General features: G+C 38.7%; 1 protein-coding gene across 1 annotated transcript in view; it reads left to right on the plus strand.

Moving 5' to 3' along the window:
* LOC311289078 (uncharacterized protein) overlaps nucleotides 1–11,607 on the plus strand; it is a gene marked incomplete at its 5' end in the record, with an annotated part of 127,663 nt that extends 116,056 nt beyond the window's left edge. Inside the window, one exon of the mRNA XM_084406837.1 lies at nucleotides 11,522–11,607. Within this exon, the coding sequence (XP_084262963.1) occupies nucleotides 11,522–11,542 (21 nt within the window). The 3' untranslated portion in view covers nucleotides 11,543–11,607. The remainder of the gene's footprint in view (nucleotides 1–11,521) is intronic.
* Nucleotides 11,608–16,549: the final 4,942 nt, after the last annotated feature.

A 16,549-nucleotide genomic window follows, 5' to 3' on the forward strand; every position in this document is an offset into this window, starting at 1 on the left:
TCTCCTGGAGGAAATACAGACATATTTATGATTAAAACTTAATTAAAAGAAGGGTGATGGAACTGAGTGTCAATCAATCTTTAAAATAGCCATCTTTTTTTTTTTTGCATTTATACGCCCGTATAAATATAATTAATTATTATTCATAACGGATTATGATCAATAATTAATATTTTAATTATTTTCAGAATTTACTGTAGCAGAATCAATAGTATGATCATTTTATCAGTTCATCCAATGAACCGAAAGCATAAACAATTATTAACTCTAGGAAATATAATATCTTCCTGGCCAAGAAAGAATAATCCTCAGCTAACAGTAAATTAAGAAATAAATCAAGGGTAAAAGCATAGGTAACTTAGATCGAAGTTCAAGACAATAAATTCGTAAGCACATAACACAAGTAATACTTCTCTTTTCAAATACAAACAATACTTTATTGATTATATGCTAACACACATGAAAGTACCTAACACAAACACATGCACACGCATATACACACACATTCAAGTTACAGAAAGAAAGAAAGAAAGAGTTTGGAAAGAATGAGTTTAAGGGTAAGAGGAAGAAATCCTGAATTTCTGTATGCACTCAAGACATGACCTGAACGAACCATCAATCATTAATTTAACCCTTCTTAGGCGGGTTATTAAATCAATACAATACACCAGTTCAGTTAAGAGTCTAGAGGTTACTTGCGTTTCTGCGTTCCGTTTGAGGATACCCTTTTGTCGGGTACAAGGGTGTTTTTCGGGGTCCGTTGGTTGATGTCCTCGTGCTTGGATAGAGTTCAGGGAGAACCAGTCACGTGGTGTGCTGGCGGATGGTTGAAGCGTCTTTGAAGTTGAAAGCGTGCGTTGCAGACGTGAATCGTGGACCGAAACTTTGCAGCAGAACTTAACTTAAGACCGAGACTTTCAATCGGAAAAGAAGAATAACACAAAGAAAGAAAGAAAATGAGATACAGAAAGTAGTTAGATGACTGGAAATTAATCTAACCCATCTGATCTTAATTTGGGTTGGTCTGCTCGTCTGTTACATGGTTACTATTACCATCGTCTGCCGTCTCCACTCGACTCGTTGTTCTGCGCAACTTAACTAACAAGTTTTAACTAACAACTTAACTAGCGCTGGTTTTTAAAGGTTTTTTAAAACAAGAAAAGGTTTGTTCCAACTACAAAGGGGAGTTCTGACTGCTGCTTTGTTTTCAAAGTCGTAAATCATGTCTTCCCTGGGGGTGTCGGTTCTCTAGCTTTAATTGGAGACCAGATGCAACAGTTTAGGCATGATTTCTAATTATCAGAATACAAAACATTTTACACAGATTTAATTCCAGCCATCTTTTGAATTAAGAACATACGATCATGCTGACAGGAAGCACGACACACTTTCATTCACACACCCAATAGTTATAACAATTACATGAAATATATGGCATCTAAGTATATTAGATACACACATATATTGTAGAAACAACATAGAATGATGTAGTTGCATGATGTTTGATTATAAGTCCATTGAAAATTGTTCTTGAATGATTTTATGTATAGTTATAGGTCAAATCTCAGTTCTGTGGTTTGAAAAGATTTTACACCCTAAGGTCATTCAGAGGTCCTTAAGAAGAAAAATTAACATGATGCGATTTCTGCCTTCTCTCTGTCAGTAAACTCCCATTTGAAACGCGTTCGAAAATGATCTATAACTCCGCGAAAATTCAGTCAAACAGGCAAACAGACCCACGGGCATAAAGCTTGAGATCGCATCTTTTAAATGAAGTAATTCATATAAAAAACAAATATTCTCAGCTTCTGTAATCTGTATAAAAAGAGAGCGACTCCAGTCGAGCTCATTAGGAGCCATTCAAAAGTAATGTGACCACTCCCCGGAGAGCGCATGCTATTCAAATGCAAATTCTGAGAACCATTTCAGTCTGTGAAACGCCCCCACATCAGCTGTAAACAAAGCGCGTCGCAATCGAGTGAGGCATAATATAGCCTACCTTATGGAGAAAAGTTTCCTCAGAACAGTGCTGATATGAGGAGCAATATCTCCTGATATGAGGAGCAGATCCCGCTGAGGAGTGAGGTAGGCTGTTTTCTTTTCTCAAGTGTTGATGTGGAATAACGTTATGGAATAACGTTAGTGTAGGCCTATGCAAACCGCAAAAAGATGAATCGCATTTCTATAATATGACTCGCCTTTCTGTGAGCTGAATGAAGGGTACATATTTGTAGAGACTGTTTAGCCTAAATATGAATCGCGCGTCTGTGTGTGAAAGAATAAACTGCTTTGCTATAGCCTACTGAGATGAGTAAAAATCGACTGAAATATGTTGAAATAAAATATATTTGTATAAGCAACGTATTAAACAGTTTTTAGGCTACTGTAGAATATACTGCCACATCAAATAAGCTTTTGTTTAGCAATTTCTGCTCATATCTGACGTTATATATATATATATATATATATATATATATATAAAATACTATTTTTGTCAAAAATAAAGTCATAGACTAAGATGTTAGATGTTCCAATGTTGGCTATATTCAAACTAATGAATACATATGATAAAATGTAGGCCTATAATCTTTTTTTTTTTTTTTTTACAAAGAAAGAGTACACTTGAAATATTGTTGAAATTGTAATTATTGTTGTAATTGTAACATTTTTAATAAAATAGCAAAACATATTTACAAGAGAGATGTAAGCGAAATCTTAAATGGTCAATATAAGTCTTCTTCTAAATACATCTTTTGTCCTTGCATTGTGGCTCAGTCAGTGTCACACCTGAATGAATGGCTCATTAGGCAGAGTCATTATGCAGAGTGGGTGGGACATTGTAATCTAAGGTGTAAACTACTCCTCCTCCTCGCATATTGATTTCCAAGCAAAACCTGTTTTACACCATTTAAATCAATGTATTTTTTTTTTTTTTGTGAACGATAAAGCAAGACTATTTTCACATAATTTTGAAGCCAGAACTCGAAGTGACAACATCCATTAGTCAAAAGTCTTGTGGACACATATTTAATATGTGTTTTGTGGTCTTAATTCAGCAACTTTCATTTTTATTTTTTCCAATAACCACGCATAAACATTATTCTCTTAAAAATACAAACATCTACATACACGTTGCTCGCATATTATGGTAGCCCTGTTTGTGCTATATAGAGTGAATTTACACCTTAGCCATTAACATTTTTATAAATAACTGAAAAAAGCACAAATGTCAAGGCATGTCAGAACATCTCAAGGACCCCAAAAACAGCTTGGTCCCCAGAGGGTTAAATAGCCACACTGGTGGCGCCGGACCCGATGGCAAGATTGATGATGATCATGAGACGTTCTGAACAAATCTTCCCCCTTCATTCGCGAGAAGCGGAGAGTTTGAATTAATCTTCTGGAAGAAGATTAGTCTGTGTTTGGTTCATCCTCGCAGTCGTTACATTTTCTTTAAAGGGGTGGTATAATGCCCTTTTCACATGATGTAAAGTAAGTCTCTGAGTGTGTATGTGAAGGTTTAGCTTTTTTTTTGTATGTGAGCAACAAGTAGCATCAAGCTACGTGACACAATTTAAAAGATTAATATTACACTTTTACTTAAAGCTCACTTTAAACCACTATTGAGTATTTGTATCATATTCCTGTCGCGTTTAAATTGGTTTTAAGTTAAAAAAAAAAGATGTTGAAATATGTTATATTTAGCATTTTATATGCAGCTAATGGATACACCTTGCTTAGCATGTATACTGCAAACATTCTTTATTCACATGAAAATACCCCAAATCGCACAAAACTTTCACACAAACCACATGTACTCGAAATTGTGCATTTATTAGCTTCTTGTTTCAGATGAAGAGATGTGTCTTTAGTTTTGTCAGAATGAGGACGTGTACACAGGACCGCGTCATGCAGAAGGGCAGGATTATTGTCACGTTGGATCACGTGAGATGACTGACAGCTGTACAGCGAATGAGAGCGCTGAGATCATAACTGATGCAAATCTGGAAGAGGAGAGACAGCTCGCTGTGTTCGCTGTTTGAGCTCTTCAGATCGCATAATTCAGTGTAAAATTAATAGAAATGTTATTCTGTATGACAAAATATTTTATAAACATGTGATGATAATCATTATTTTTCCAAATATGCGCACCATTGGACTAAGAGCCCTGGCAGATGCTATATATTGCATGTATGTGTAAATTCTCCACAAACTATGAGGCCTGACATCTGTCTGGTTCTGGGTGAACTTGAACTACAGTTCTATATACCATATAAAAAGAGTTTGGGCCTTATAGGGCCATTCCATATTTTTTTTCCTATACGAGGCTCATCACTGATCTGGCCTTATTGGGACTCATAACTTTACTCTTCTATGAGCCTCTGGCGTTTGCCCTAGGCAATAGTATGGGGCGAAGTTTTAAGCACGCACAGCGTTTTGAAGTGGGTTCCCATAGCGTAAGCTAACTTACTCAATACGAGAGACCTCTCGAAAGGGAACATCTCGGTTACTAAAATAATCTCAGTTCCCTGAGATTAGGGAATGATTATTGCGTAAACCGCCGTGCTACTGTGCTTCTATCGGGATCGCTTCAGTCGATTTAACCTGAATTCTATGGTGAGAATGGGGGCTTATATAGCTATAAGCCACACCCATACTGGCAGGCTCTGACGCGCCATGGGTGCGAAGCATCCCGATTGGTTTGCATGCCTGAGCCACCTCGCCATAGGTTCGAGCAGTTGCCGCGGGACAGCCAATGAGCACGCTAAGACGCTCAGCTATATGTCTGCTGTACAGCTGCACTGCGTTTTAAAAATTGTGGCCTCTATATATTTTCGAGAAAAGGGGTTTTCCCATAGCGTAAGCTAACTTACAAATTACGAACTAACGAACGAATACTCGTTCCCTACTCTCAGGGAACCGAGGTTACGTTAGTATCTGAGACGTTTTAAAGGTGACATTGCATGGATTATTTTATTATTTTAGAATGTTTCCTGTGGTTCCCTTATACTGTTAGTATGTTTTTTAGATCAAAATTTGTTATAATTTAGAAATAAAAGGCATTTTTCCTAGCCTGATTTTAGCCTCTGATTTGAACGCTCTGTTTGAAGGGGCGTGTCTGCTGTGAGACTTCAGTGTAAACGCCCACTGCTGTGAGACTTCAATGTAAGCCTGTTGATCGCGTGAATGAAGATCTTATCATTGCAACACAGTTTCTGCACTCACTAATGATTTCACCAATGCAAACATAAGGTAAGTACAGTAAGAGCTTTGTTGTGCAGTGTAACAGCGTCATTTATCGTTTTGGAAAGCGTCCAGATAAACTCACGCTGCGTGATTGACAGCTTGGGCGATTGGAAAGGGTTGAAAACTGAAAAAAGTTCTTTGATCGCTATCTGTATATTAATCACAGTTTAAGTAAGATTATTTTCATCCTACTATGAGAAACGACGTGAAGTTGATCGTTTAGTCACTGGCTTGATTTACTGATGCATAAACAGTATTGAACGACTTTGAGAGAAAGATTATCTGTCTGAACTTGAACAATTACACATCAGACATTCCCATAACCCACTGGTTCTTCAGAGGCTCGGATGAAGGAACTAAAAAAATACCTTTGTGTTCATTTGTACATCCAAACACTGAGCAACTGCCATGCTTCGTTCACTCAGTTGCAAGCCATGATGTCTCTCGAAGAAAAATGATTCGGACGATGATTCGGCTGCGCAGTTCCGCCTGGCCTTGAACATGGGCTGGCATATGCAAATAGGCCACGCCAGAACCTTGATATGCTTCTTACAGAGCCACTCCTTGGTTATCCTGGCTGTGTGCTTCGGGTCATTGTCATGTTGGAAGACCCAGCCTCGACCCATCTTCAATGCTCTAACTGAGGGAAGGAGGTTGTTCCCCAAAATCTCGCAATATATGGCCCCGGTCATCCTCTCCTTAATACAGTGCAGTCGCCCTGTCCCATGTGCAGAAAAACACCCCCAAAGCATGATGCTACCACCCCCATGCTTCACAGTAGGGATGGTGTTCTTGGGATGGTACTCATCATTCTTCTTCCTCCAAACATGTTTAGTGGAATTATGACCAAAAAATTCTATTTTGGTCTCATCTGACCACATGACTTTCTCCCATGACTCCTCTGGATCATCCAAATGGTCATTGGCAAACTTAAGACGGGCCTGTGCTGGTTTAAGCAGGGGAACCTTCCGTGCCATGCATGATTTCAAACCATGACGTCTTAGTGTATTACCAACAGTAACCTTGGAAACGGTGGTCCCAGCTCTTTTCAGGTCATTGACCAGCTCCTCCCGTGTAGTTCTGGGCTGATTTCTCACCTTTCTTAGGATCATTGAGACCCCACGAGGTGAGATCTTGCATGGAGCCCCAGTCCGAGGGAGATTGACAGTCATGTTTAGCTTCTTCCATTTTCTAATGATTGCTCCAACAGTGGACCTTTTTTCACCAAGCTGCTTGGCAATTTCCCCGTAGCCCTTTCCAGCCTTGTGGAAGTGTACAATTTTGTCTCTAGTGTCTTTGGACAGCTCTTTGGTCTTGGCCATGTTAGTAGTTGGATTCTTACTGATTGTATGGGGTGGACAGGTGTCTTTATGCAGCTAACGACCTCAAACAGGTGCATCTAATTTAGGATAATAAATGGAGTGGAGGTGGACATTTTAAAGTCAGACTAACAGGTCTTTGAGGGTCAGAATTCTAGCTGATAGACAGGTGTTCAAATACTTATTTGCAGCTGTATCATACAAATAAATAGTTTAAAAATCATATATTGTGATTTCTGGATTTTTTTTATTTTTAGATTATGTCTCTCACAGTGGACAATGACATGCACCTACGATGACAATTTCAGACCCCTCCATGATTTCCAAGTGGGAGAACTTGCAAAATAGCAGGGTGTTCAAATACTTATTTTCCTCACTGTAAGTGTATTGTTATCTATTATAATATTTATAATAATTATTATTAAGTGTGCTTGCTGAAAGCAGCACACTTATAGTTCTTCTTAAGTTTTCTTATTATTATTATTAAGTGTGCTTGCTGAAAGCAGCACACTTATAGTTCTTCTTAAGTTTTCTTATTATTATTATTATTATTATTATTATTAAGTGTGCTTGCTGAAAGCAGCACACTTATAGTTCTTCTTAAGTTTTCTTATTATTAAGTGTGCTTGCTGAAAGCAGCACACTTACTGTTCTTCTTAAGCTTTCTTCTTCTTCTTATTATTATTATTCCCGGGAGAAAAATTTTGGCCAGCTCCTGCGCCTAGGCCCTTTGAGACAGAGACACCGTTCCAACTTTAAAACATCACGAGTCCATGTCGTTTGTCCGCCACACTGGATTGAACAGAAAGCGAAACTAAATTTTCACAGGTCACAAATTTAGTCCGAACTTCACGAAACTGGACGTACATGATCCTTGGACCAAGCCTCACAAAAGTTACTAGAAGGATTTTTGATTTTCGGAAGCGTTTGCCCGTCACAGCCAAACGAAATCAGCGGCGTAGTCGCCAAACAGGAAGTCGTCCATATCTCAGGAACTCTGTCACGTATCGAAACCAAACTTTATACATGAACTCGGGACTCCAATGTGAGGAAGCACAAGATCTGATTTTTTTTTATTCTTTTTTTATTTCAGGCTAATAGACAAACCCATTTACCTATGTCTATGCAAGAGTTTCACCTCACACTTTTAATGTTAATGCATTTAGACAGTAGGTGGCACTGTTGTATTACATTTCACAGAGCTGCCAAGTCAGTGTATATACTGCATTCGTTTTTACTAGGTTTGTCTTAATAAATGCAGGCATGAATTTCGTTTTTTGCATTGGTCTAATTTAATCATCATCTGTATATTAATATATACAGAATTGTATGCATGAATTGTGCATTTCCAGTTCTCAAAGCAGTTAATAACAAAAAAAAAAACTTTATACAAGATACATCATGCTCTTCTTCGCTAACCGAACAAACAATTAATTGTCTGTGGCTGTGTTTGTGCGCATGGGAAATATGCTGCGCATAACAAAAGAAAACAAGGAGAAACGCGCAGTCACATGCTCAAACAATCAACAGGTGCGTTCCATTTGACCATAAGTGGACTGCGAAGTGGACTTCACAGGGTTTTCCGCCATCTTAAGTTAGATTCTAATCCGAAGGGAGCGAACATGTTTAGTTCGAAGGACACTGCACACGGCATAGGGAATAAGGGAACATCGATACATCACTTCACAGGAAGTGGAGAGCGATGATTACCCAACTGTCATTTCGCGCATCACGTCATCACCAGTCAGAACGGTCATAACTAACGATGGAGGAGTTTACGTATGTGTGTAAGTATTCATTTCGCCATTGTTATACAAATACTGTATTTTTAACGGTTATTGTTGTGAATATTACATATACTATTTTTGATGATTATAATTTACCTCAGTGAATGCAGCCAGCTTAGCTAGTTTGTGAGGTAAAGTGATTTTATTTTAGGTAGTTGTAAAATAGTGCAATATAATTGTAAATATATAAAAAATAAAATATGAATGTAGTCCTATATATATTTGTTATATGATAATCTGCGCGACTCCGTCGTTGACTTTCTTTGATGGTTATTTATTTATCTATACCGTTATATCTATATTTGAATAAACAAATGTGTTGTGTAGTGTTTTGTTCTCTTTAATTTTCACATATAAATGTAAAAAGTAAATAAATATGACAAGCAAGTGTTTTTATTATCTTTTTTTTTTATTCAAATAACGCAATAAACGTGAAAAATACATACATACAATTGTTACATACAATTCATACAGCCAAAAAAAGGAAATATTAAAGATGGGTAGGTAATGTTTATGACAAATTGTCTGAGCTCTCCGGCGCGTCCGAATTCTTTGCTGATGTAGTGCACTCAACTGCCATTCACTATGTAGGGATTAGTGAACGAGTGAGCGGTTTCAGACACAGCTAAGGAAGTATCAGTAAAAGATTAATAGATTTCTAGCCCTTGCATTAGCTTTACTACTAGATATATTTATGGAGATGGAAAATAATAAGGTGCCCTGTACAGCTATGATCAGCTGTTCGGCCGAGCATTCAATGTTGTTACGCTGCAAGCTGATGGTTTGTTGCTGCCGCGCTCTATCACTCGCACACCATAAAGAGCAAATTGTTTTTTAATGTTTCAATTTCGTGATTAAAATGACATAATTTGGAAGCGGATAATTTCTTCACAAACAGCTCATTATGACTCAATGTTAGAATGCTGCACCTACACTCAATAGTGTGAATAAGATCAGCGCAACGCAGACCACTGCATTGACAGGGTAAAACATATGATCTGTCTACGGCCAGGGCTCAGCAGAAGACAGAAAATGCCGGTCCAGCGCTGATTGAGGAAATAAATTCAAAAATAAAAGAGTTTTACATCTTTTTTCTCGCATTCTCGCATTTTTTCTCGCATCTCGCATCTATCCACTACCTGCTAACGTTAGTGCACTGCACCCGATGAAGCACACTTTGCAGTTCCTCCGGAAATGCATTTTTCTAGTTATTATTTACAATTATCAGAGAGGGGCACAATACATTAAGAGACAAAAGAGGCAGGGGCTTGAGCACGGCCCCCCTCCTGTGCACGCCACTGAAAAATACATCTGTTTGTCATAATCGATCTTCTCACTAAAGCTGATCGTCTGTGAATCAACACCTGGCCTACAGAAGAGCGGAAGTGTTGAACATTTACATGTTTACTTTCCACATCTCTATATTTCAGATTGTAAAGAGTCAGTAAATGAATCTAAACTAAAAGCAGAATCCCTAGAGCTCGATATCATTATAATCCTGAAGATTAATTCCTGAAGACTTACCGTGATGTGATATTTGTGCCAGTGTAAAATATGTTTCGGCTCTCTGTCACCCTGTTTGAGTTTGCAATCTGTGCGCTGTCTACACTTCCTGTCTGTGGTTTTCCTGCCTGCAACTTTGACGCAAGCAGAAAACAGGCTAACTCATGTATTGACGCATGTATCCTCTGTCCAACTGTATTAAACTGAGAAACAACTGAGCAGCAATCTGGTCTCTGTGTCTCTTATTTGGTTCTCCAAGTGCACTGTCAGGCTTCACGAGATTTGGAGGGCATTGCAGAAGACTGTAGATAATAGAAGGGAAAAAAAGCCACGCTGGTTTGGGTTCTGTTTTCACTTTCAACATTTCATGTGTTTAATTTTGTAATTTACCTATAGTCAAGGTTCCTGTCATGTGATTCCCTTTTCCCTCATGTGTTCTTGCCATGTGCTCCTCTTGTGAATGTGTCATGTTAGGTGTGTTGGACATCGGCTGATGTGACCAATCAGCGAGAGTCGCTGAAAACAGAGACGTGAAGTCTGAAGACACTTTCTGCGTCCCGTAGTGAAGCTCACGTGATGTTTGCATACTTTACCACAGCTTTACCTCAGATATCAACAACAAATAAACCCCGTCCATCTCCAGACATCAGTCACATCAAGTCTCTCCAGGAATGGTTTATATTCTGAATTAAGTGATGAGAGTCGGCCTGTGGACATTTATCAAGAGCGCTGTCAATCACAACACTGAAATTCCCACCTGTAGCAAGTAGAGAGTTAATTTACAGATGAAGCGTTTAACATTGACATATCGGAAAACTCAAACTATAAAACACACTTTTATGATTTGCAAGTTCCCAAAAGTTAAAGGGTTGGTTCACCCAAAATGAAAGTTCTGTCATTAAATACTCGCCCTCATGTCGTCCCGAACCCGTGAGACTTTCGCTCGTCTTCACAACACAAATTAAGATATTTCAGAAATCTCAGATTTCATCAAAAAGATCTTCATTTGTGTTCTGAAGATGAATAAAAGTCTTACGGGTTTGGAACAACATAGGCCTGGTTGTGTTTAGATCCCGAATGATCCCGGCCAACCAGAGTGCTCTATTACTGTGACGTCATCAGCGCTGAGGCGGCAGTATTGGTGGATATAAATATGTAGACTGAATACTCTTTAATTATTTAAATGGATGTTTATGTTTGTGGAATATATTCATGTATACATTGATAAGTTTATTTCTGTTGTAACATTTGTTACAGAAGCACACATGTATGCCCAAGTTCTTCAGTAAATAAGTAATATACTATATTACTACTATAATTACTATAGTAATCTACATTCTGGTCGATGACCCAGATCTATGGCCAGACAAATGAATGGATATTGAAAGGGAGATGACTGTCAGAAAGTTAGCAACAAAGGTTACACACGTTGAAGGAGATATCAATTTAGTCAAAATGATAAAAGTTGCTCATAGAAACATACAGTCTGTGAAACGTTTGAAAAAGTTTTAGTGTTTTTGAAACTCTCTTCTGCTCACCAAGGCTGCATTTATTTTATCAAAAATAAAGTACAAACAGTAATATTGTGAAAATATTATTACAGTTTAAATCAGCTGTTTTCTATGTGAATATACACAAAGTGTAATTTATTCCTGTAATTTTCAGCATCATTATGTCACCGGGTGAAAAAAGAGGGAACTACGAAAGCGGAACGAATTTCCCTGGGGAGAGACTTCCGGCGTGGCACCAGGCCGGTTCCGGCGGCATGTCATGGCTGACCGTGTTGACAAGCGGCAGCTGCAGCGGATTAATCAAGCAGCCATTGGAGCGTGTGTCTCCAATAGGGGATTTAAAAGTAGCGGCTTGAGGATGCACAACAAGGCAATCGCGATCAAAGCGTGAGTGACGATTAGGAGACAGTGGTCCAGTGCTGGGAAACGCGAGGACGGCGAAGGTATTCCCACTGTCCCGAGTGTCCTTCCGTGAGAATTGCTGTGTCCTGGTCCCCAATCGCTGTGTCCTGGAGGACGAAGAAACTGAGCTATTCACCTGCAGACTGATACATTCTGGTCCCTTAGGGATGTTCTAGACTCTAGAGCAAAGAGAGGTCCAAGCGTTCACCTTGTTCGGACGGACTGCATCCGTTCGAGGAGTGAGATATCTGTCCAACCGGGTGCGGATTGAAGCGGCCCCAACGAGAAGTCTTGTGTCAGTGACATTGCCTTAAAGTGTTTTATACTCAATAAAGAAATCAATCTTTTTAACTCACGTCGTTGTCTCGCCTCGTTGGTGTTCCTTGGTGTAGCTCCCCCGGAGTGGTGGTTGTCCTCGGCCCTAGCGGTGACAATTACTCTAGTCTTCAGTGTCACATGATCCTTCAGAAATCATTCTAATATGATGATTTGATGCTCAAGAAACATTTATGATTAATATCATTATTGAAAACTGTTTGGCTGCATAACATTTTTTGTGGAAATAATGATACCATTCATACATTTGTGATCAGATTAAAAAAGAGACATTACTTTTATTCAGCAAGAATGCATTACATTGATCAAAAGTGACTTATATTAATTCTGTTTTATTGTTGTGATTCTACAGCAAGAGAATTATAGAATTTACTCAGAACATCAAACGATTTATAACACACCATTTACATATTTTGGGCTCCTGTGAGTTTTACTCGCACACAGACATCAAGAATCAGCATATGAATCTCAACAATGGTGACATGCTTCATGGTGCAATGCATTCTGAGTGCATCATACGAAACTTATCCATGGCTCCCAGAATGCATTGCACCATTGAAGCATGTCACCATTGTTGAGATTCATATGCTGATTCTTGATGTCTGTGTGCAAGTAAAACTCACAGGAGCCCAAAATATGTAAATGGTGTGTTATAAATCGTTTGATGTTCTGATTAAATTCTATTATTCCCTTGCTGTAGAATCACAACAATAAAACAGAATGAATAACATACTACCTATATAAACCTTACACATAATCAGTCAAAAGTCCTGGGCCCCATTCCAAGTAGAAGGTTTAACAAATTGTAAAACCAACCCCGATCTCTGAGCTGATTTACCCTGCAAACAAAAACCCTAGGTTGTTCTTGTGTCCGCAGCCTAAGGAAAGCTATCATCAATGGAGCTCGGATACAGCGATTCACCATGACAACGAGGGAGAAAAGGACGTGTTGCAGCCATTTTTTCATCGGATGTGTCACAAGAAATGCTAAACCGCTGCGGCGCAAGATAGAATGCTCGTTACTTAATTGCATTTACATTCCTACACTTGACTAGGCTATTTCAAATACAGGGAAACTGTTTCAAATGTGAGAATTCCACTGTTGTGTAGGCTAAATGCAATCCCACTGTGTTCAGGCATAATAGGTAGCAGTTGAAAATGAAATATTTTAAAATATTCTGCTTGACATTCATATTTGGTGACAACTTCAGGTTTGTGAAACTTCACAAGAACGCAGATTTTAGTAGACCTGTGATTGTGAGTACTCTTACCCTTCAGTACTCTTTTGGACAGGGTGACCAGGCAGCTGGATTCAGTGCACCCTCACACCAGGATTTTATTTATGGACTTTTCCTCTGCTTTTAATACTGTACACACAGACACACTATTGCACCGTCTGGTGGAGCTTCAGGTCCATCCAGCACTGATTTTATGGATTAAGGTTTTTTTACAGAATAGCAGGTTTTAGTAAATGGTTTTAAATCCAGTAATCTGTTTTTAAACTCAGGACTCCCACAAGGTTGTGTTTTATCTCCCATTCTCTTCTCTGTCCATCTCTTGCAGCATTGAAGGAATGACTCTTTAAATATGCAGACGACATGGCCTTAGTAGCCCATCTGACAGGTGCCAATGCGCTGTCTGACTACCATCAGGCAGTTAGCAATCTGGCCAGGACTTTTAAGGCAAGTTTCCTCGAGCTCAACATTGGAAAGACCAAGGAACTGTGTTGTGGTAGCAGAGGAACACTTGCCACGACACAAACACAGCTTTTCCAGTCAATCAGCATTTATGGCCAACCTGTAGAACAGGTCAAATCTTTTAGATACCTCGGAACAGAAATAGACGGATCCCTCTCTTTCTCCGAACACACAGAATATGTGTACAAGAAGGCCCAGCAGCGCCTCCACCCGAGAAAGCTCAGGACTTTTAATGTCAGCAAGGACATTTTAACCACAGTCTACACATCATTGATAGAATCCACTCTCACATTTAACATCTCTTCTTGGTACAATGCACTCACCACTAAATACAAAACAAACCTCACACGAATAATAACACAGGCTGGCAAAATAATTGGCTCCCCCTAAACCCCCCTATCAGATATTTACACTCACTCAGTACTTAGGAAAGCCACCACCATCACACAAGACCCCACCCACCCTCTTCACCAATCCTTTCAGTTACTGCCATCAGGTCGCCGTTACAAGGTCCCACTAGCCCGTAAAAATGTTTATAAGAAGTCCTTCATTCCCACGGCCATCACTAAGTTGAATATTCTGAAACCAGCACCTTAACTCCGACCTGTGTTCATTGTTGTTGTTGTCTGGTTATTGTTGTTTGTTACTGTGTACCACTGTGTGGCTATTATAGTGAGTGTATTTGTTTTCTCTTTTTTTCAAATCTATATATTGTTGAGCCTGTTGAAGACAAATTTCTGTCACTTGTGACAGACAATAAAGTTTTTCTTATCTTATCTCTCCAAGACCATGAATGTTGTTTTAAAAAGTTAACATTTTTGATTTTGACTGCCTTAGTCTTAAACTAATCTTATCGAGAGTCTATGGAGGGGCTCTTACTTCCGTTACTAAATGCCATCGGAACGTCACAATGACGTAGGTCCAAAATGGGTCTATAGGCCTACATTTTATTCGCCAGTGATTTAGGTAGGAGACCTGCACACAGTATAGGCCTACACAATGTTGCTAAAGTGTTGACGGGCCCCCCTTAGAAACAATTAAAGTATCACTGGATTAGTTCAGTTCACTTACACATTTTTGAATTTTTTAAACACAGTGTATTGGAGAAAAGTTGTAGTATACTTCAAAGATAAGACTAACTGTTAAAGTGTGGATTTTGCAGAGAAGAATCCTGATTCTGCGGAGAGAACAATTCTTGAAGTTGATTTTTCGGCCATTAAGGCAAATTAATGTAATAATTCAAGTCATAAATTTGGTATATTTTGACAAGACACGAAAATGGGCACTACACTCATGCCAGTAGAACGAAACCTACCAAATTTGAGATCGATTGGGCGAGTGGTTAGAGAGTTGCATGTGGAACAGACCAGTGGTTATAAGGCTGAAATTGTCCTTAATGTTATGTTAAAATGTTGATAATCTCCAACTAAATTGTGTTTTGACAAACTACTGTATCATTTAACTTTGGATAAATAAAAGAAAGGCCAAAGACAAGTTTCATTGAGCAATTAAAAAACTGAATTTACCATAGAAAACTTCAAAAAGACGCAGATCTTTGAAGCACAGCTTGCCCATCCGTCCGGTCACGTTGTACTGCCGTTGCAGTTCTGGCACCATCAGGAACTTCATCCTCCTGGTGGCATCTTCAAGTGAGGAACCCCCTATGTCTGCAACCATGGCAACCTTAAGAGTATACAGTAATAGAGCACAGTACATTTAAAGTCACAGGATCAGAAAACACCATATTAAGTCAGTAAATATCATAAAATATTCTCTGTCCCCATTACATAGCCAAACACCCCGCTTTAAACCTGGCATCCTTATTTTTGGCATGTCAATAATAATAATAATAATAATAATAATAATAAAGTGTTAAACCAATTATGTGCTTGATAGCATAAAATACCAGTTCCCTAAAACCTACAAGATTGGCATTGTGAATATGGCCTATAGACCGTAGTCTATAGGCCATATTCACAATGCCAGTCTTCCCTTTTCAGCATAGAGCTTCACAGCCAAACTGCCTCAAGGGGGTGATCTACTACAGAATGACCATGATTATGTCCATGGGGAAATGAAGACATTTTCCATCAAGCATAATTTTGTGTAGAAGTCCACCCTCAATATTTTTGACTGGAAGTTATTTTGGCACTTTCCAGTAGGGGTGTGCCAAAAAGTCGATAAAGATCTTGATACGACACGTGACGATTCGATTAAGATTCTTAAACTCTGGATAATCGACCATGAATAGCCTATATGACAAACACGCGGAGCAAAAATAACAGGTGGAACCAACAATCTCATTACCTCAATCACTACGTAGTTTATATTAGAGATTTTTCAGGTTCAACAGCAGACAAAAACCAGAAGAGGGTGCTGGCCACATAAATATTTTTTAGGTTATTGTATATTGTTCTCATGTGTGTCAAGTTGTACAAGACTGTGTTTTGTAAGTAATGATATAATATTTCATTCATAATTTTAGTTTTATGCACTTAAAAGTATTGAATATAAAAATCGAAAATCGCATCGCAATATTTGTCAGAAAAACTGCAATTAGGTCAAAATTGTGCACCCCGCCAAACGCTATGGCGATTTCAATCAGTAGTCATGTAATGTTGAAGTCTTGTACGACTATATTGTTTGTGATCCCTACCTAGTGCCTACCACACTTCTTTTACACCAGTCAAATTGGTGGAAATCGGAGGATTACCAGTCAGCGACGACAATATTGTTGTTGGGGTTAT

Source organism: Rutilus rutilus, assembly GCF_951802725.1.
Source record: "Rutilus rutilus genome assembly, chromosome: 4".
NCBI classification, from domain to species: Eukaryota; Metazoa; Chordata; class Actinopteri; order Cypriniformes; family Leuciscidae; genus Rutilus; species Rutilus rutilus.